The sequence below is a fragment of the Citrus sinensis genome, chromosome 2 (genome assembly GCF_022201045.2).
Source record: "Citrus sinensis cultivar Valencia sweet orange chromosome 2, DVS_A1.0, whole genome shotgun sequence".
Taxonomy (NCBI): Eukaryota; Viridiplantae; Streptophyta; class Magnoliopsida; order Sapindales; family Rutaceae; genus Citrus; species Citrus sinensis.
In genome coordinates, this window is record NC_068557.1 from 32,280,455 (window position 1) to 32,299,588 (window position 19,134).

At 35.4% G+C, this 19,134-nt stretch overlaps 3 protein-coding genes, 1 non-coding gene and 1 pseudogene across 5 annotated transcripts; 1 reads left to right on the forward strand and 4 right to left on the reverse strand.

The window, feature by feature from the left end:
- Positions 1 to 362: 362 nt before the first annotated feature.
- On the reverse strand, positions 363 to 3,338 carry LOC102611248 (hypothetical protein). The gene has a single exon (XM_006467300.4). It carries the CDS (start codon positions 2,954 to 2,956, stop codon positions 626 to 628), a length of 2,331 nt encoding a protein of 776 aa, XP_006467363.1. The 5' UTR covers positions 2,957 to 3,338; the 3' UTR covers positions 363 to 625.
- Positions 3,339 to 4,892: 1,554 nt separating this feature from the next.
- Positions 4,893 to 5,022, forward strand: LOC112497377 (small nucleolar RNA snoR111). The gene has a single exon (XR_003064175.1). It is a non-coding gene; the product is annotated as a small nucleolar RNA snoR111 (small nucleolar RNA).
- Positions 5,023 to 5,405: 383 nt separating this feature from the next.
- On the reverse strand, positions 5,406 to 7,948 carry LOC102610945 (tyrosine-protein phosphatase DSP1). The gene is made up of 5 exons (XM_006467299.4): positions 7,516 to 7,948; positions 7,293 to 7,386; positions 6,151 to 6,208; positions 6,012 to 6,055; positions 5,406 to 5,923 (listed from the first exon to the last, which is right to left on the reverse strand). The coding sequence occupies exons 1-5, from the start codon at positions 7,728 to 7,730 to the stop codon at positions 5,738 to 5,740; spliced, it is 597 nt and encodes a 198-aa protein (XP_006467362.1). The 5' UTR covers positions 7,731 to 7,948; the 3' UTR covers positions 5,406 to 5,737.
- Positions 7,949 to 8,729: 781 nt separating this feature from the next.
- Positions 8,730 to 13,618, reverse strand: LOC102610638 (E3 ubiquitin-protein ligase COP1-like; annotated as a pseudogene). The gene is made up of 13 exons (XR_008052254.1): positions 13,235 to 13,618; positions 12,975 to 13,052; positions 12,687 to 12,842; positions 12,159 to 12,512; positions 11,922 to 12,079; positions 11,761 to 11,826; positions 11,293 to 11,371; positions 10,637 to 10,792; positions 10,390 to 10,488; positions 9,883 to 9,987; positions 9,473 to 9,652; positions 9,230 to 9,340; positions 8,730 to 9,149 (listed from the first exon to the last, which is right to left on the reverse strand). The product of XR_008052254.1 is annotated as an E3 ubiquitin-protein ligase COP1-like (transcript).
- A 1,409-nt stretch (positions 13,619 to 15,027) lies between these two features.
- On the reverse strand, positions 15,028 to 19,037 carry LOC102578048 (ubiquinol oxidase 4, chloroplastic/chromoplastic). The gene is made up of 9 exons (XM_006467296.4): positions 18,781 to 19,037; positions 18,521 to 18,698; positions 18,346 to 18,439; positions 17,703 to 17,818; positions 17,106 to 17,214; positions 16,128 to 16,196; positions 15,693 to 15,764; positions 15,561 to 15,608; positions 15,028 to 15,415 (listed from the first exon to the last, which is right to left on the reverse strand). The coding sequence occupies exons 1-9, from the start codon at positions 18,909 to 18,911 to the stop codon at positions 15,183 to 15,185; spliced, it is 1,050 nt and encodes a 349-aa protein (XP_006467359.2). The 5' UTR covers positions 18,912 to 19,037; the 3' UTR covers positions 15,028 to 15,182.
- Between the last annotated feature and the right edge of the window lie 97 nt (positions 19,038 to 19,134).

A 19,134-nucleotide genomic window follows, 5' to 3' on the forward strand; every position in this document is an offset into this window, starting at 1 on the left:
AATTTCACATTCCAGCATCCACAACCTTCTTCCTATCTTAAATCTGAACTATATAATAATTACCTAAGTTTTCTGCTGCTGCTAGCCTAATCAGAATCCACATGTGTGATGTGTCTTTAGCAGTGTCAAGGGGCAGATGCATCAAACCAAACCTTCTCTTGTATAATATCTTCATTTAAAAATCTCTGTTTTTTCTCAAGTTTCATATGTATGGTCAATGCAAACCAAGCACGCTATTAACATGCAGCATCAACCCCAGAACAATAAATAAGCTATTCCTCATACAACAAGAAAGATAGCTACAAACCATGTGACAGAAAATATGCCGGCGGCAAGGCCAAAATCAAAGCCTACACACAATGTAAGTGTTTTTTTGGAAACTCATCACTGTTGCAAACGATTTATAAAACTTTCGCCCTGGAAATTAACATGGAGACCTTAGATCCAAAATCACAAAGTACACCACTTTAAAGTATTGGCACCAAAATTTTCAGTTCTAAAAAGAAAACCACCTTTGGTTGGGGAAAGAAGTAAAAAACTTTCTTTTCCAAGTAAATTCTCATCATTAATGTGAATGCATGAAAAACAGTCAATGAAGCCACCGTGCACGTGGAAATCAGAGCTATTAATTATTTGATATTTGATTGGCTTCATTGTTCTCATCTGGTTCAATAGTTTTATTAGTGCTTTGATTCTGAACCTTCTTTTCCTCTCCTTCTACAGCATCTCCATTGGAGCAATGATTCTTTAGAACCATTGACACATCACTCTCAGAAGCTCCAGCAAGCTTAAATCGGTCAATGGCAGCGTCAAGATTTTTGTTCCAACCATCCAGCCCCAATTTGCACTCGACTTGGGATCGCTCAAAAAGCATGTTACCCCAGAAGAGATGTATCTGGGATCTCATTACTGCTGCTTGTTCTGCTGCTTCATCAGCTGAAATCTCACCCTCACCAGTTCCTGAGGGGTCTCCATCAGAACCACTTCCTTGTTTCTTCCTCCTCTTCAACAGTTCATCCCTCTTGCTTGGATCTTTCTGCTCAATGGCTCTCTGCTCCTCCAGCTTCTCCCACATCTCGGTTGCAGTTTTCATCTTTTCCTCTGCACTATCAAAAAGTTGAAGGGTTTCTGTAGCATCCCATCCTGAAAGATCAATTTTCTTAGCAAGTGCATAAGACCAATGAAGTTTGGCCATTTCAAACTGCTGTTGCCCCAATGCCAGCAAACCCTCATAGAAATCAGGTTTGATAAGAAGTGCCTCCTCATACTTCTCTTTGGCCAAAGAATATTTTTCCTTTACCCAGTCATAAGCTGTTTGAAGCTGTGCTGCCACCACCTCCTTTCCAGCAGACTCATCTAAGGGGATCCGTTTCCTTGCTGCACACATATGAACATTTCCCCAATTGAAGAAAGCCAAAGCAGCCACCTCCTGGAACTTTAAGGCAGCCTTGTCAAACAGATTTTGGGCTTCTTCACTGGTCACTGTCTCCTCAAGAGCCTCTGAGCAAAGCTCCATCCCAAGCTCATGCAAGTCAATATGAGCATCTGGGTCAATACCAACATGGGTGCGGAAAAGTTGGGCAAACTCAAACAACCAGTCATCCATCTCTACTTCCTTGCTCAGATCCTCTGACCCAGGTTTCTCCTTCGCAGCATCTTTATCTGTTTTATCAATCTCAGTATCAGCAGCTTCAACCACAGACTCAGCAAGAGAGGAATGAGATCCGCTTTCATCTCCCTTAGTTCCCTCACTCTCAAGAGGTTTCTCCTCCTCTTCTTCCAGCAAAGGTGGCTCTTGCTCTGGGCTCACATCAACGATATGCAATCTCAACATCCCAACTGAATCAGATTTATCTGCTTCTGGCTCTTTTGTCATGAGGCTGTCTGAAGCTGATTCTGCCAGTCTAAGTTCCGCCGTGCAGGTAATTGTTACCAAATCTCCATCATTATCCTTATACTTGATCAAAACTGACTTTGATGAAGGAAAACGCTTGCTCACTATCTCCCTTAATGCTTTGAAACTGCAATTCACTGGCATCTGACCAAGCCTTATGTCGTGATCATAAACAAGCTTCAATGGCCTCCATCTTACGGGGACCTCCAAAGGCTGCCCACGAGTGTCCAATGACACTGCTGAAGATAGTGACTGCTCTCTGTGGCTATCCTTACTCGGATTACCACAAGATCTTCCATTTGATGGTTTCAATGCAAGCTTTGAAAATTGGGTTTTGTTCTCCAGACCATTTTCAGCAGTTACATTCATCAGTGGCCTGTCTTGCTTGTAACTAGGAGATACCAACAATCCCCCTGCTGGAGCTCCAGCCTTCTTTCCCACTGGACGGGCAGGTAAACAAGGTCCTAGGCCAGCAATTGGGGCACCACGAACTGCAGAAGCCCCAAGGGCAGCAGGGGAAGGGCGGCTTTGGAGGTCCTGCTGGGCCTCCTGGCGAGGTCCCAAAGCAGTCCTCAATCGCCGAGCAATCTCTAAAGCATCTCGATGATTCGGCTCAACCCCTAACAACACCTGAACATCCTGCATCGCCATTTCATACTTTCCTATGGCATCAAAAGCTCGAGCCCGCCTAAGCAGAGCTCGAACAAACCTAGGCTGAACCTGAAGTGCCATAGTACACTCAGCAATCACAGTCTCATAATTTATAGGTTTCATTTGCATCAAACAAGCAGCCCTATTGCTATGAAACACAGCTCGGTCCGGATGGGTTTTTGGAGTAAGCCTAAGAGCATTATCATATTGTTCAAGAGCACCCACATAGTCCTTATTTTGAAACCTCTTATTCCCTTCTTCCTTCAGCTCATGGGCTCTCTTCAGAAAGATTGAAGAGTCCAAATCAACACCACCATTAGAATTTGTACTTATATTTGCATTAGAATTATCAGCTGCAACTTGGTTTGCATTTGAACCACCCTTCTTTCTTCTACCTCCGGATTTCCCCATATAACAATAAACTTATTTGCTCTCACCAAAAAACAAAAAGCTAAATTATATCTTTATATATAAGCTTGTATCGGATCAAAATAAGATTAAAAAAACCAGTTTCTTAAGTATTTTCAAGGTAAAAATTTCAACTTTATATGATGAAAAAATTAGTTGTACTTACAAATGATAAAGCTTCGATTTGAAGCTTTTCTTTGAAGACCGTGAATTTGGGACTGCCCAGTTAACGCTTTAGAGGCGGATACCGAGAGGACAAGATGGTGATTTGAGGAAATGTTTGAGAGCTCAGTTAATGGGAAGAAGTGACAATGGTAGATATGGGTTCCTGGGGAGAGAGTCACCAGGAGTTGAAACCCTAGATAATCTGTTTATTGATTTTGATTATCTATGCTGGATTCTAGTTGTAATAGTTTTACATTATTGTGGACCGTTTGATATGTTGACTCCTTAGGGAAAAGTCTTTGATTTAGACCTTTCAATTTGGATATTCAATCATCCATGTCGTGACTGATGACTCATTACTGGGCCACGGGATCTCAACGAATCCACGTGTTGCTGTCCAACGTGTGGCACCCAGTACAAATCATCAAAATTTCCATCCATACCACACTATATTTCCCTTTTGCAACCAACAAAGTGTTGACTCCATTGGCAATTAAATCTACTTAAGTAGCTTGATTGAGTTTGTTCCTCAGTTCAAGTCGTAGAGAAGTCGCATTTATTGGGAAAACATGTGTCTCTCGATTCAAGCGGGTACTTCTAATATGGGTTGTGGTACGAGCTTAAAGGTGCCTTCCACAGTTAAGATCTTCCCCAAAATACCTCGTGATCAAAACCAAAAAAAAAATATTTCCCTTTTGCTTTGCATTTTATTTTAATTTTCCACTAAAAAAATCAATTTAAATCAGATATGTACTGTATAAATAGGCTTAATTTTGAATTACTCTTTCATGAACTAACTATCTTCAAATCATTTGGTTATTTGAATGATCTATAAATACTAACCAAAAAAATTAAAAAATAATTGGGCCAAAAAATTTTCAAATAACAAATCCATAAAATTCATAAAATAAATACTGAAAAAAGTATTAGATTACCTTTACAGGTACATATTCGAGTTTAATTTGTAAAGATTCTAAAAAATATAGGGATGAAAATCTAATTTAATTATATAATCAAGTATAATTTCATTTTTTTGTGTTCCTCGTCAATGATTTTGTACCTGGATTATTAAATGTGTTTTTTTTTTTTGGAATCTTCAGAATAAAAGATACTTCTAATAATAGACATGGCTTGCTTTATAAAATAGAATTACAAAAGTATTGAATTATGTTTTATGTATCCTATAAGAAAAGGTAATTTAATGATGCAGCTTGGTACATAACAAGTGAAGCTTTTTTTTAAAAAAAAAAAAAATTATTACTTCTTAATATAAGTCCCACTTTTTTTTAAAAAAAATATTAACCGTATTTTATTTGCAATAAATTTTGAAATTTGTAGCATGTAGGTTTAGTGTTTACTTATTATGAATATCTAATAATGTTAGAGATTTCAATTTTTAAATTTTAATTTGTACCTAATATTATGTATCACTTATTGAAAGATAAATATAAAATTACTTATAACTTCATTATATTACTTAGAATATTTATGTAATTGTAAATAAAAAATTTAAAAAAAGAGTTATATTAAAGTAGAAAAAGAAAATGGGGGCCCCAAAAGAATTGAAAAGCCCAGGTATACAGCTGCAAAGGGCACTGCGGTCATTTCGCTGATGCTAGGGTTTCAGAGAGTTCTCTATAAAATGAAAACCCCCACAGCACATGTACAACGCTTTCAGCATTTGTCGCGTCGACTTTCTTTGTGTTTGTTAGTGAAATTTTTTTTTGTGGGTTTGCTGGTTTTAAGGGGAATTGAAATGGCAGCCTCTGTTCTGTTAAGTGAGTGGAAGACGATTGTGTCTCTCCATTTTGGAAGAACATTGAGGTATAACAAAATCAACGGCCGAGATATCGTTTCAGTCGTTATTTCTGTTGATTGACGATTCGATTGTTGCTCGTCCACATTAAAATCTCTGCTTCCTCTTATTTTAGCCCAACCTTGATTCTTTTTTTTTCCCCCCCCTTAATTTCTAATTTTTAATCTGGCAAATTTTCAGAATGAAAGAGAATAATATAGATAACCATTTTAGTCAGTATTAAATGGAATGGAAGTAATATCTGTCATAATATATGGATTCTTTCACTTTGAACCATTGGAGAGCAAACATACCTCTTTCATGATGTGTTCTTGATTAAGTACTCGATCTCGTTCATATTCATAAATATGTTGCTTACGGGTTTGGTAGGATTTTGGGCAAAAGTTTATGAGCTCCAAATATTCAAAATTATAGTTTACTTCCATTCCCAACAAGCCTGCGACTGGAAACAATAGGTCCTTTTGAATGTCATTAAGCAAAATATATCACATCTATTAACCATGAAACAATCTCTCTGGGAGAAAGCCAATGCTTTTGCCTGGAAAATTAGCAGAAGAAAGTTAATAACAAAACAGGGTGATATATTCGAGGACAAGAGAAAGGTAACTTGAAAAAGTGAAAATCCTAAATGTATGATCTTCTATTATCTAAAGAAAATAAAAGAAAGAACTGTATGCAGCTATCTTCTAAAAATAATAATACTATGTTTATCTATACTCTGCTCTTCATTTGTGTTCCAGGAAAAGACTGCTCTTGTTTGGTATTCCAGAAAAATAACACCATTATGTGCAGCTAATGTAATGTTATCTTGCTGAGCATGAAAATGACATGGGCAAGCGTTTGAAGCTGGAAATATCAAACAACTCTATGAACCTCTGATCTGATAATCTAGCTTTTGCAGCAGCAAACCTCTGGTACTCATCAAAAATAGAAGACAGGCACCATTTTTGCAATTTCCTCAAGCAGCCCACAAGACAACCAGTACGGTGCTGCACAAGATATTGATGAACCATAATTGGAGGAGAATTTAACTTGAAACTTGAGTAAGGAAACAGGAAAAATGACATAATAAAGTACCTTTCCTCGTTTGCAATGAATTAGAAGCGGGTGGTTCCTTTCATCTGGCATGGTATGGCAAAGTACACAATGAGAAGATTGTAAAATTATAAATTACATTCTGGGCTAAATAACCTGTAAGTTCAAGTATCTAAAATACCAAGGACTACTTTCAGTGCTTCACGAATTGTTTCTTCTGGGATGTTTACAAAAGGCTCCTGTCCACATCGATATGGATTTGATAAACAAAATGTCAGTTGGAATAATTCATGGATGAACATTTTGGTGGCTATTGCTGCAACAAATGAACAACAACTGGCTACTGATAAACATAGACCAATGCACTAACAAGTTTGTATTCAAGACTAATACTGCACAAAATTTGGCAGAAGACTAGAAGTTACTAATTGTGGTACGGTGACAGCTAACAAGCCTATTTGATCCCTTTTCTGTGATCTCATGCCTTATCTCTGCCCACCATAAATTAGTATAGATCAATCTAAAATCTCATAGTAGTAAAGTTCTATTTCAAGAAGCTGAAACAATTCAAAAACCTTGAAGGTGATTAATGATTTATCCAACACTTCTATTTTTGAACCTCTAGCGTATAGTCTGACTGATTCCTCTTACTCACTATATAAATATATTTACTTTTCCAATGATGTCATTAAAAAAGCAAAGGAAAGTGCAAATGGAGAAGAAATAAGAGGCAAACATGGGGTAAAAACTAGTGACTTGTTGTGAGTAACAGCAGAAGTGTTGTCAGGGTAGGAAGTTGGAAGGAGGGCAGAAATCTTGGTGGAACTTCACTAAGACAGCAGGCTGGTTCTTACAAAGATAATTTAAACAATAAACTTATTCCAGTTTTCATATTCCAACCTTAATATGGCACTTAATAAATAAAAAAGTTTGCAGTGCTAGACTATGCAGCAATTTAATGTTTAGACATAAAAATCCGACCACCCAACAATTCGGACCTCACAGAACACAAAGCAGAGTAATTTCCTCAATAATAGAGAACACACAGCATAAGGATCATATAGCAGGCATTAGGTTTAATGACAGTGCAAAAGCTAATCTAAACTATTAGCTATTTGGTTACTTGAAGATGCAACAAATATCAGTCATGATCAAAGAATGAACATATATACAGGAGAGATCAGATAATTAGGGAGATAATACACATGATTGTCAATCCAAACATAAACAAGGCGCTTATTAGAAATTCAAGTAATTAAAAGTGTCACTGTTAGCAATAGAACTTCAATATTAACAATCACTATAAATTAATGAAATTTTTACCTTGCATCCATCGATTCCAAACTGAAAAAGCTGAATCCCATTAGCCTTCAAGAACTCTAAATTCGAGTCTGGATAAGGTTCGGGGCACAAATATCTAATAGAACAATAAAATATGTTAAACGTTAAAAGTTTCAAGCCATGAAATAAAAAATTAATATATAACTTGATTGGATTAATAGAATATCTCTAATGTGAATGTGTTAATTTTAGAAAATGAACTCACATGACAGAACGGAGCCCTAAAGACTTCAAGAAGCTGAAATTGGCAGAATCAGGAAAGCCTGACCGGAAGATGCCGTTATCGACAATCGCGAAGTTAAACGGCGGAACGAACAGCTCTTCACCGTCTCTTGAGCCATTCTCGCCTGTTCCATTTATCGGAGCCGGCGATTTCTCCCTTACCGTCCGAATCTCTCCATCACAGCCGTTGACTTTCATTTATTTCCCGCCAAAAATTAAAAAAAAGTAGCAATTGGATTCCAAATTAATATATATATATATGTATAAATATAGTTTTATAAGAGATTCAGTATTATATTGATATAAAAGAATCTCCTATAGGATCTCTTGCTGTGAATCTCCGAAATCCTAATCCTCGCTTTTTATACAGTGAGGATCTCCGCGTCCTAAGAAAGTTTCTGTTTAACAATTTAATATTCTTATTCTTTAAAAAAAAAAATTACTTTATTTTCGCGGTAGATACGCTGACGCAAAGGGTGATCTCATGCCTCATGGTCAATACTCAATAGGGTACCCGAAAAGCAAAATCCTTCAAAACCCGTGTAAATTAAAATTGCGATTACGTTGGGGATTAAGCAGTCAGCAGCTGGTTTCAAAATGTTAACAAATCACATGTAGTGGATTATTGGCGGTGGATGCGTCACTGCCAATATGTTTTATTTGGTAATCCCACGAAAATTTAATGGAAGCTGCCGTTAGTCAGGCCATGGCAAATCCCCGTTGTGCCCTCAAGCCCACCATACGAGCAGAGTATATAATGAATTAGGATAAAAATTTAGGAGGTGTTCTAATAGACTTGATTTATTATACAATGAATAGGATTGGATATTCTTTCCTCTAATATAAATAGAGTAAACACCCCTTCATTATGGAGCGTGTAACAATTTAATTTGTGTCGTAACATCCTAATAATTTTAAGCATATTTAAATTTCATATTGTAAATTTGTAATACGCATATTGATGTAATAAAAATAATCACACAAAAAAACACATAATTTATATAAATTTTCTTTAAAAGTATTTTTCTAATGAAGAAATTTCATTTTAACAAAATAAAGATCCAATTAAAATATGGAAAAATACAATTTTAATTTTACAAAAGATTAAAAAATAACTATTTTGAAATATCTACTTTTTATCTTTAGTTTGATCATCATTTGTCAAAATAAAGGATTCTTCATTTGAAACTATATATATACTGAGTGAAAGCTTCATAGCTCTATAGGTTGGCTCAATTAGAAATATACAGAGTTGATAGTTGATACATGATGGCTAGTATAAGCAAACGTTATTAACAGTGCAGAGGGATGAGTATAAAGACTTCCCTAATCTACCTATTTGACATTTGATGGCATATACAGATTATTAATTACCAAAGTATGGATAAACAATGTTGTAGTTCAGACATCCATCAAGAACTTGATTTTGATTGCTTTTGATTTTACCATTTAGGCTGCAAGAACAAGAACTTTAATCGCTCCTTTACGGTTTGCTGTTAACATTGTTGGGCTATCACTCTTCCAGCACACAGCACTGATGAAATATGATCCCATATCATCGTCAACATGATCCGCATCAGAACCAAATCTATGTGAAGCTGCAGGTTTGGAGATTGCCTATAAATGTACAGATAAAACAAGTTATTAATTGATCTTATGCCAAAATACTTGACCATTTGTTTTAGATGTTTTCCAACCTTGTGATACACAAACACTTCATTTGTTTCACTGCCACAGGCTATGTATTCATTGTTTACTGTAAGACCCACAAAATTCTTCTCATTTGTATGGCCTCTAAAAGTGTGCAGCTGAGAAAATTACAATACATGAAGATAAAAATTAAATTGTTGCATTATAGAAACTATATTTCCATTTATTTGAGGAGTCATAATGATCAAAATCCTCAAGTGGAAGAGATGGTTATGGGCAGATTAACTTACTGGGAGATTTTCCTTTACATCCCACAAGCGCAATGAGCTGTCAGTAGATGCAGAAGCCAGTTCATTGTTGGACAAAAATTTTACATATGAGACAGCTTTCTTGTGCCCATTGAACACATAGAGTGGTTGGCTGATATTTCTCAGGTCGTAGTAGTGAATGTGATGATCTGCAGAACCCACCTGTAAAAAGTTGATTCATAACCTTCTGGGTTGAATTACAATTACAAGTTGTTGAGCAAAAGTTTCAGAATTTTAAATCACACATAGGTCAAAGAAAATATGGACATACATGTACGTTAGACATCAAAAGATGGTTATGCTCATATCCTTTTCAAGGACATGTCTATGAAATGCTCTAGAGAGAAAATGTAAGTGCACTTCCTAACAGTAAAGGATTTAAGGAGACACACCGCCACATAATTGCTGGATATAGGATTATATTTGACAGAACAAATATTTGCCTTCATATCAATGTTGAGAGCACAAGCTTCTTGATTGGTGCACCAAATTTTAACCTGCTCAATACACAAAAGCAGAGAACTAACTAGATAAGCCTCTAATTTTGGGATGGTAGTAATAAATCTTTAAGTTTGTAAACATTCAGCTATTGTAAATAAATAATAAAAAAATTACTCCAACATTGCTGCTTTATATTATTTTATAAACAATAGCAACCCAAACCGTTTAAAGATACAACTAATGATGAAGAGGGCAAGTAGCTATATTCTTAAGTGCTTTGACTGCCACCAAAAGGAGAGAGATCAACAGTCTTTATGGATGAAGTCCCTAATTTCAGTTTCATCTTCATTATTTCTTCCCTTTATATAAATCATAGATCGTCAATATCATTCCTTTTGAGCCGAAGATTCAGATGACTCAGTCCTAAAATATTATGTTTAACAGAACATCCACTCTACCTTGCAGTCATCACTTCCGGATACTAGCATTGAAGGTTCAGTGCATGAAAAATCAACACTCCAAGCTCGTTTTTCATGCTCCTCATATTCCATCACACTCTGGAAGGAAAAGAGGCTCGTTAGTGGTGATCAATGAACAGAAGATAACAGAAATATATAATTTATCACAATAAATGCATGTGAGATCAAACTGCCTGAGAACGTTGCATGCATTGAGGATAAAAGAAATGAAGGGCTAGCACTGTACCTGACTAGTGGTTACATCCCAGATAGTTACTATCCCGTCATAATCACTGCTAGCAATAAGGTTTTTTGTGTACTTGTTCCAACTCAAGCAACTAAGTTTAGATCGAGTAGGCATCTCCACCATGGGATAATGCACATCTCTTGGTTCATTCACCACCTGTAACAATGACAAAAGCAGATGTAACAAATGAATTAGAACAAATGATTAAATTTCATCAGCTAACCATAGGCACGAAACAAGATGCAAGAATCTGCAAGTTAACCGTCCAAATGTACTACCAAGAAACTGTTAGACCCATGAAAACTTATGTTAGGCGCAAATATAAAGAGGCAGGGGCTGTTTAGTAATTTTAAGGGCAGGGGCAATTTAGTAACTTTATTATTAATTAGGGTTCAGCTATAAATAGGAGATTATGGAGTCATTTAGGGTTTATGTTGAATTTTGTCCAGTATTAGGAACCATTAGAGTTTTGGGAGAGATTGACCTAACTCTCGAATTGTAGGTCAGGATTGATTGTTTGTTTTCTTTTGATTTAATCAATAAAAGTATGCCCCAATTTAGCCCTAAGTCCTATCAGAAACATGTCAACTGATTTCGAAAGATTGAATTCACCAATGCCACTGCACAGATAGAGGTTCTATATGTCCACTACGTACCGAGGAAAACTCAAAAATCTTAATGCGCCTTGAAACTCCAGCACTAGCAAACAACTCGTCATCACGATCAAATTCTATACTGCAATAATAGATTCAAAATTATGGAACCTCACAGTATGAGCTTTATGAAATGAATGTTAGAAAGGAGTAGTAGTACTTTTGAAATAGAATTCAATTAATAAGATATATGCAAATTATAGTGAAGATAAAATTTCAGTCCTCCAGTGACCAATATACACTGTAAGATGAACATCTAGAGTAATGAAAGTTGCAAAATTTAGTAATCATTTTACTTTCACTATCTTTAAAACTATAAATACATACAAGGACACTCATACACACATAAAGAAAGCATATTGCCAACGCAATTGAAGGAGTCTCACAAAAAACAGAGACTGGAAATTTTTTTTCTGAACTAAAGATGGTAACTTGAATGAAATTTCTTAGAATGATACCATTTTCACTAACCTGGAGATAATATTGGCAGCATGGAACAGGTCTCCATGCCTAAGTTCAGCAATGACCCTCAGTCGACTATTTGAACAAGAAAGTGGAAAAATTAAGCAACTAAAGCAAAGTGTCAACATATGCAGGCAAAAAGTGATACCCGTAAAAGAGGAATTATTCACCTGTACTGAGTAAAAGTAGCAAGGACGGACCGGAAATCCTCAAGACCAGGATGATAACCTTCTCTACTTACTGCATATAAGTCCCCTTCATCCTCTTTATGCGATTGTGCGGTCGATTGCCGCCGCTTTTGCAAGTAATACTCTTTTAAGTCATTTAACTGTATCAAGTACAAAAATTTAGGGGCAACTAAATCATAGAAATAACAAAAATCACTTTAAATTTACAACATCACTGACCTGAGCACGGACTCGTTGCTTTCTTGCTGCAGTCAGACCAGATTGAGATGCATATGGCGAATCAGGTCCACCGCAAGCATCCTTCATTAGCAGTCCTTGAGAGCTTATTTGAGCCTTCTCATCAGTCTTCTTGCTCTGTGCATCAGATGAACCTTTCCAGCCTTGTATGTTGCAGGGGTTAGAGATAATATCACTGCTGTGTCAATCAACTAGTGAAGGGAAAGGTTTTACTGCAGTGAAATCATCAAAGGTCCTTAATTTTGCTAAGCATCTTCCCCTTGCTCTGTATAATTCTATTTTATGTTTCTCTACAGCATATACATCCTCCTCAATGCATCGAAGATCAGCTTGAATCTACAAACCCAAAAAGGAATATTAAAACTAACAATTACTTGCTTTTAAAACCAAATAAGGGAGATTCAAGAATGAGATTAAAAACGAAAAAATGGAAATTATGCTGAAAACATTTTTGAAGAAGCTATTAGTTTAAGAATATGACATGATATACATAAAATCAAGTCCAAGAACCTCGTTAAGCTCTTCAAGCTTTTGCTTCCTAAGGCAATGCAAAAAGTTGAGTAGAATTTGCATATTGGTCTCTGCTTCTTCTTGCTCCAACTTCCTCTTCTTTGCCACAAGGAGAGACAATAGCCCATCTAGCTCTTTAACTGACACCTCACAGCCCTGTCTAATAATGATCACCAAGAAAGAGTCATTTTGTTAAACGATGCATGCATGCATGCTCAAATAGAATGGTAAGCAAAGTCATACGCAGAACATGCAACCATATGCTCTTATGATCATAATTTAACTGACCTGTTGTAATGCAAGACGAAGATGTTCAATTGGAGACGCAGCATTTGCTACTTGACGAGCAGAAGTTTTCTTCAACAACTACGAAGTCAAAACCAAAATTCGAATACAACAATTAACGAAGAAGAAAACAGAGGCCAAAGAAATTAGGATATAAATTTTGCGTTGCAACTGATGTGATAGATAAAACATGGGGCTGATACTGATTGACTAAATTGCTACATAGTTGGTTACAAAACAATAGGAAATATAAACGAAGTAACCTTATTGAGCAACAGATTAGGAAAAATGTGCTTGCAAGTGAGGTGGCAACCACAACAAGGACAATCACTCTTGTTTCTCAAATGAGTGAATATACACGTGTAACAGAAACTATGCCCACACGCCGTCATAAACGCATCCGTCATCAACTGCTTGCATATCGGACACAAAGTGTCCCTGTCCACCTCCACCTCAGTGTCCCTGTCCACCTCCACCGCCGTTCGCAGAGAAAATGGAGGTTCCGATTTCAAGGGCGGAACCACTGCGCCTGTAGCAGTTGAGTGCTCTTCCATTCGTTCCTTTTACTTCGTTATTTTTTTCCTTTTTATTTTTTTAAAAAAGATCTTGCGTTTCTAGATGCAAAATTGTTTTGTGTTGCGCAGGTTTATAAGTACTGGTCGTTGAAAAAGAGAAGTTTGTGAGGGTGAAACTGAAGACGGACCACGTGGCAAATTCGTGTTCATTCGGTTAAAATGAGTTCGTTTGCAGAATAAAACGACGCCGTGGAATCTTTGACCAGAGGCATATTTCAGTAGAAGTAATTCGACCAGTTTTTTTTTTGTTTTTTATTTTTTTCTGAACCACCTCTCTGAACCACGAGGTGGTCCTGAGTGGGCTCCAATTATGAAAAATACTTTTAAATTCATACTATAACCCAAATTAATTCCTCCTCGTACCGAATCGGTCTGTAAGAGATAAAGTATTGGCTAAAGTGGTGGCTTCATACGAGAGCGATGTTTGAACCCCTGACCTCTCTTAAGGAGTGAGAATGCCAAACCACTCACACCAACCTAATTCGACCATTTATGTGTTACCTAAAAGTTACATAATTTTTAAGAGTGTATTTGTTATTGAGCTCTTTTTATTTTTAAGACATGTTGAGAAAAATAACATGTAATTAAAAATTAATAACGTATAGTAAATATAATTTATAATAATTTTGATAAAAATAATAAAAATATTATAATTTTTTTATCATATAAGTATAAGATGAAATTAACTTAATTTATAAATTATAATAATTTACATGTATTGAATATTTTAAAAAGTTACAATTGTCCAACTCCAATGTCAAATAAGACCTAATTTACATTAACTCAAGAGCTGTATCCAATAACCCAAAAGTATTTGACAATTAAATTACAACCCACAATTTGTGTGGTTCTTGTGGGTTGTGTATGTTACATTAAATGTAACATAGGGACTCCCACTACTTTTATATCAATTTATTTATTTATCTTCCATTCATAAGTCTCATTTTTCATTTCTAAAATTTATTTTTTATTTTTTCCTTAATGTTGATTTATTAACTTTATGTTACATTTATAATTTTTATTTTATTTACTAATAATACATCAATTTATCATTCTTACATTTATTTTATTTACTTCATTTACATCATTTATGTTTTATTTCTTATTTAATGTTGATTTAACTTTATTTTGGTTTAGTTTAGCTAGTGATTTTCAACTTTTAATTTTATAAATTGTCTCTCTATTCACATATATTAATATTGTGAAAAAAATTCAAATAAAATGTGTGTGTGTGTGTGTGTAATATCGCATTACTGTGGTTGCACCTATAAACTCTAGCAATTGGGTCGCCTTGCACGGATAATCTTATTAATGCAGGATTCCTTTAGAACTAATAAGTAAATTTAAGATCCTCGGAAAATAAATGAATGAACGAATAAATTTACGAAATACAATTATGAAGAAATAATTTTAACCAAATATAATTCCCAAAAAAAAAAACCAAATAACAAAATTTAAAATAAAAAGCATAAAGCCAAACGTCCAAATGATAACCGCAGAAAACCCGTGTAGATTAACTTTGTATGGATCTATATGGTTTCTTTTTGTGTATACAACACAGCCCTGTAACTGTTGGTAAATTCTAAGCCAATTTTCATCACATTCTTCCTTCTAAAATAAAGAAAAAGAGAAAAGATTAGTTTTGCTTTACTCGGGGAGTACTAACAGCTACAGCTTTCTTTATACAATCTACAATTCCTTCACAATCTGCTTGAGCAACTATGCAGCCAGACTCATCTTCGCAACCAAAATCATCCTCTGAATAAGAATGAGGTGACCGAAGGTTTCCATGTGTCTGACAAGCCTTCATCGTCTTACAATGTTCAGCTTCATCATCTCTAATGTTCAAAAACACATCATACAAATTCTCTGAAAACAAACAAATCAGAAAGATATTTCAATTTCCGTCAATATGTATTCATAATGTATGTCTGGCAAGTTGCAATTTAGTATTGTTGTATAGAACTTGAGTAGCTTCTTATAGGCAGTGCTAGAAACAGTACACGTTCTTTACCTATTTTTGGTCTTCGAGAATTTGGGAGTCTTGCAGTTTGAAATTCATCTGGGTAGAAATGAAGATGACTCAGTTAAAAGCTAGATCTTGTTTTACATGACAGTTATAAAGGTTGCAAGAAGACAAACTTACCAAATAAGTACAAGTCGCCTCCAGTATAGTACTTAATGGCAACCGCCGGCGCAGGCATCTTTTTCAACTTCTCTGTAAAAAGAGGGGACAGAGCAGGTGAAACCTAGTGAAAATGGACTGTACTACACATGCAGAATATGAAGTTCATTTGATCACACTAATCCATACTTAAAAGACACCGATTATCCGTTTGCATTTGAAAAAATTAACGGCCGATTAACTAGCATCCTCAGAGTAGAGGTCATCAGATTTACATAGCCAGTGTTATATGAGAATTGAACTTGCTTGGTGGCATTATCAGGGCCAAAAAATGTACCATGAGAACTGTAAGCAAGATAGTAATCATTTAACTATTTTGCTTCAATTCAATGTCAAATAGAAGTATATGCGCAAGACAATCAAACTAAGCTTTCCAAAACATTAAAAAAAATTTACCTCCTTGGGCCTTGATAAATTTGTCATAAGTTTCAAAAGCATGGCTCTCCACACATTCCGAAAAGTGATCTGCACAAGCAATAAAATGAATACATTAAAATTGATCTGCAGTTGGATGAAACATAAACATACTAGCTTGTTCTTAAACTAACTTGTTCTATTTGAAATTCAAAAATACCTTGGAGCATTGCATGGGAAAAGCATCAAATGAAGGAAAAAGATTTATAAACATTCAGGGATGACTAAAATAACAAGATTCTAGTAAGCATGAGAAAATCTAGGAATATATGGTAAAACCTCGATAAATTAATAGCCTTGCGGGACCATGAAAAATCTATTAATTTAAGTAATATTAATATATCGATAAATTCATAATTATTAAAAGATAATATTACTTTCAAAATTAGAATTTTTATAAAGTACAACGATAGTATAATTAGAGAATGCAGTGATTCTGTCAAGTTGCATGATACGATTTCGATTTGATCCAGATTGAGCAAATAAGTCACTTGATAATCCTTTGGTTGGATAGCATGACTGGATCACAGTTATATAGTATCTTATCAAAGAAGACTTTTTTGAGGCAATATATTAAGTTAGTCTCTCTCTTATTTCTCTTAACATAGCACGTAAAATACAAAAATGACTTTTTATTTGAAAAGTGTAGAGAAAACAACAATGACAGATGAAATGCGTAAAGCATTATGCTAGTACCCAAAAAAAATAAAATCATAAACCTATCATATGTGTTTAGTTTCAAATTAGTTAATAATTAATTTATGTATAAATTGGGCCCTATAGAAAAATAAGTTTTTTTTTTAAATTTATTATGTAATAAATTTATTGTTTATTGATTTACTACATTGGTCCAGAATCAAGACGAACAAAAATTATTATTTAATCAACGTTATAAATTTATTGAATTTTAATCTAACGAGGTTCTACTTTAATATTAAAAATCCAAATGCAAATACTTACATGCCATTCTTGGGCTTATTACATACATGAAGACTGTCACAAAATAATAAGCAACGGCTATATGTTGCGCAAGAAAGCGATCGAACCACCAAGCATTTCCTCCCAATTCCTGCAACCAAATGACTAAATGACTAAGAAACAAAACAAATGTGCAAGTAATGTCTAAATATTTCAGATTATTTTGGACCTGAATAGGCAAGGTGGTTGGATCAGATTAAGAGACAGAAAACTATTAGTGATATCTTTTGCAACTTAAGCAGAGAAACATAATTTTTTTTTTTGGGGGGAACGATAAGGAGGAGCAACGTAATTTAAAATTCCTCCAATGAGTGTCTCATTAGGTGCTATCCATTTTCCTCAATCCACTCTAGTCTTAAGTCGTTGCCTTTAGTTCACAGATGTTAGATTTCCTGCTAGTTGGATTAAGAAAACTTCAACCAAGATATGCATCAGAGAACAGGAAATAGTAAAGAAATTAACATGACAAGATACAGTAATAGGCTTCCTGCCATAAGTAACAGGTTAAGCCTCTCAGCTAACCTGTTTTATAAGAGTACAACATGAAAGTATTACAAACATCTAATAACAGGGCCTTACTTCCATTATGAGCAAGTGATGCATCTCATTCCAGCTCTCAGCAAAATGAACTTTCAGGTAATCTGCTCTTCTCCACCAACCAAAACTCTCATACATGTGCAGAACAGAAATAAATGCTGCAGTAGAAACCATAAGTCACAACTAATAGCGGCATGACCACAGAAGAAAAATCCTTTAATAAGCAAGTAAAACTGAAATAACATTTAAAGGGCCCCCCCACTTACCAAGATGCTATATCAAATTAAGGCCCAGTTTGGTATTATCGTTGGGCAACTATTGGTTAAAAGCCAACAATACTAACGTATTTGGGTAAATACCCACCTCTGTAATTTGAAAGTTAGGTTGATTTAATCCTACACTTGTAAGATGAAAAATTAATCTTTTCTTATTGTTGTTAATATTATTATTTGAAAGTCATACACACACACACAGTCACACACTATCAACTATTATTTCACAATCACAGCTCCCTCTCCACACACCCCCCCCCACAAAAAAAAAAAAAAAGACCACCTCGATACCAAACACCAAACGGGCCCTAAATCACCTTCAAACAACAAATGCTAAATGATGGATTATGCCAGATGAATTATGCCGTCGAAACCAAATAAGGGTAAAAATGTAAAGAAAGAACAACACTCACCAAAATAAGGAACTCTAGCAATAGTCTCCAGTACAAAGAACCTTGCATAATCCCGGTCACGATACAAGGCATCAAGTACCATTATCACAGATTCCTGAAATGATTAATAGAGTTAATAATCTTGCAACACCAAGCACTGCATCACTTAAGCTACAAAAGACATCACTTGATTTACCGTAAGTAAGATATTAACAGATTGTTCAAACTTGATAACCCATTTTTCCAATGCACTAGCTGACCCAGTCTCGGGTGGCTCATCATCATTTGGAAAATTCTTGAGTGGAGATGACTCCTCTACCACCACTTTCTCCTCTTCATCTTGCAAAATTGTGGCTTGAACTCGACAAAAATTCCTGAAACAAAGTTACAGAAAACAAATTCACTCATAAGTTAAGTTCAAAAAAATTTATTAGAGATAATCGTTTGAAAACTAACCTGGATAGCGATCGAGGTGAAGAGGGAGGATTGAAACGCAAAGTCTTGATGGTGTTGAAAGAAGCTACGCTTTCAAGATTTATTGCTCTATTGGAAAAGACCGATACTGTTTGAGAGAGAGTTGTCATCATTTCTGTTACCAATTCTTTCCCACCAAGACGAAGGATGGAAAGATCGAAGAGCAAGTGCTTTGTTTTGTCGCTGTTCGGTTGACCACACAGGCGGTTTTGGGAGGCAGCATATTCCCTCGTTTGAGCCCATTCTATTGTTAAGCTCGACAAATGACTCCATTTTATAGCCCAATGACCTGACTCGGCCGAATCATTTAAATGGACCGTTTCACATTTCTGGAGG

Bases quoted from the DNA above. Each gene is read 5' to 3' on its own strand.
- LOC102611248 (XM_006467300.4), bottom strand. From the start codon at position 2,956: ATGGGGAAATCCGGAGGTAGAAGAAAGAAGGGTGGTTCAAATGCAAAC.
- LOC102610945 (XM_006467299.4), bottom strand. From the start codon at position 7,730: ATGAAAGTCAACGGCTGTGATGGAGAGATTCGGACGGTAAGGGAGAAA. The intron at 7,387-7,515 runs GTGAGTTCATTT...TTGTTCTATTAG, and splicing joins TTAGGGCTCCGTTCTGTCAT to ATATTTGTGCCCCGAACCTT. The intron at 6,056-6,150 runs GTATTTTAGATA...ATACCATGCCAG, and splicing joins AGCACTGAAAGTAGTCCTTG to ATGAAAGGAACCACCCGCTT.
- LOC102578048 (XM_006467296.4), bottom strand. From the start codon at position 18,911: ATGATGACAACTCTCTCTCAAACAGTATCGGTCTTTTCCAATAGAGCA. The intron at 18,440-18,520 runs GTAAATCAAGTG...TAATCATTTCAG, and splicing joins CTGTTAATATCTTACTTACG to GAATCTGTGATAATGGTACT. The intron at 17,819-18,345 runs GTGAGTGTTGTT...TTTCTACTGCAG, and splicing joins TGCTAGAGTTCCTTATTTTG to CATTTATTTCTGTTCTGCAC.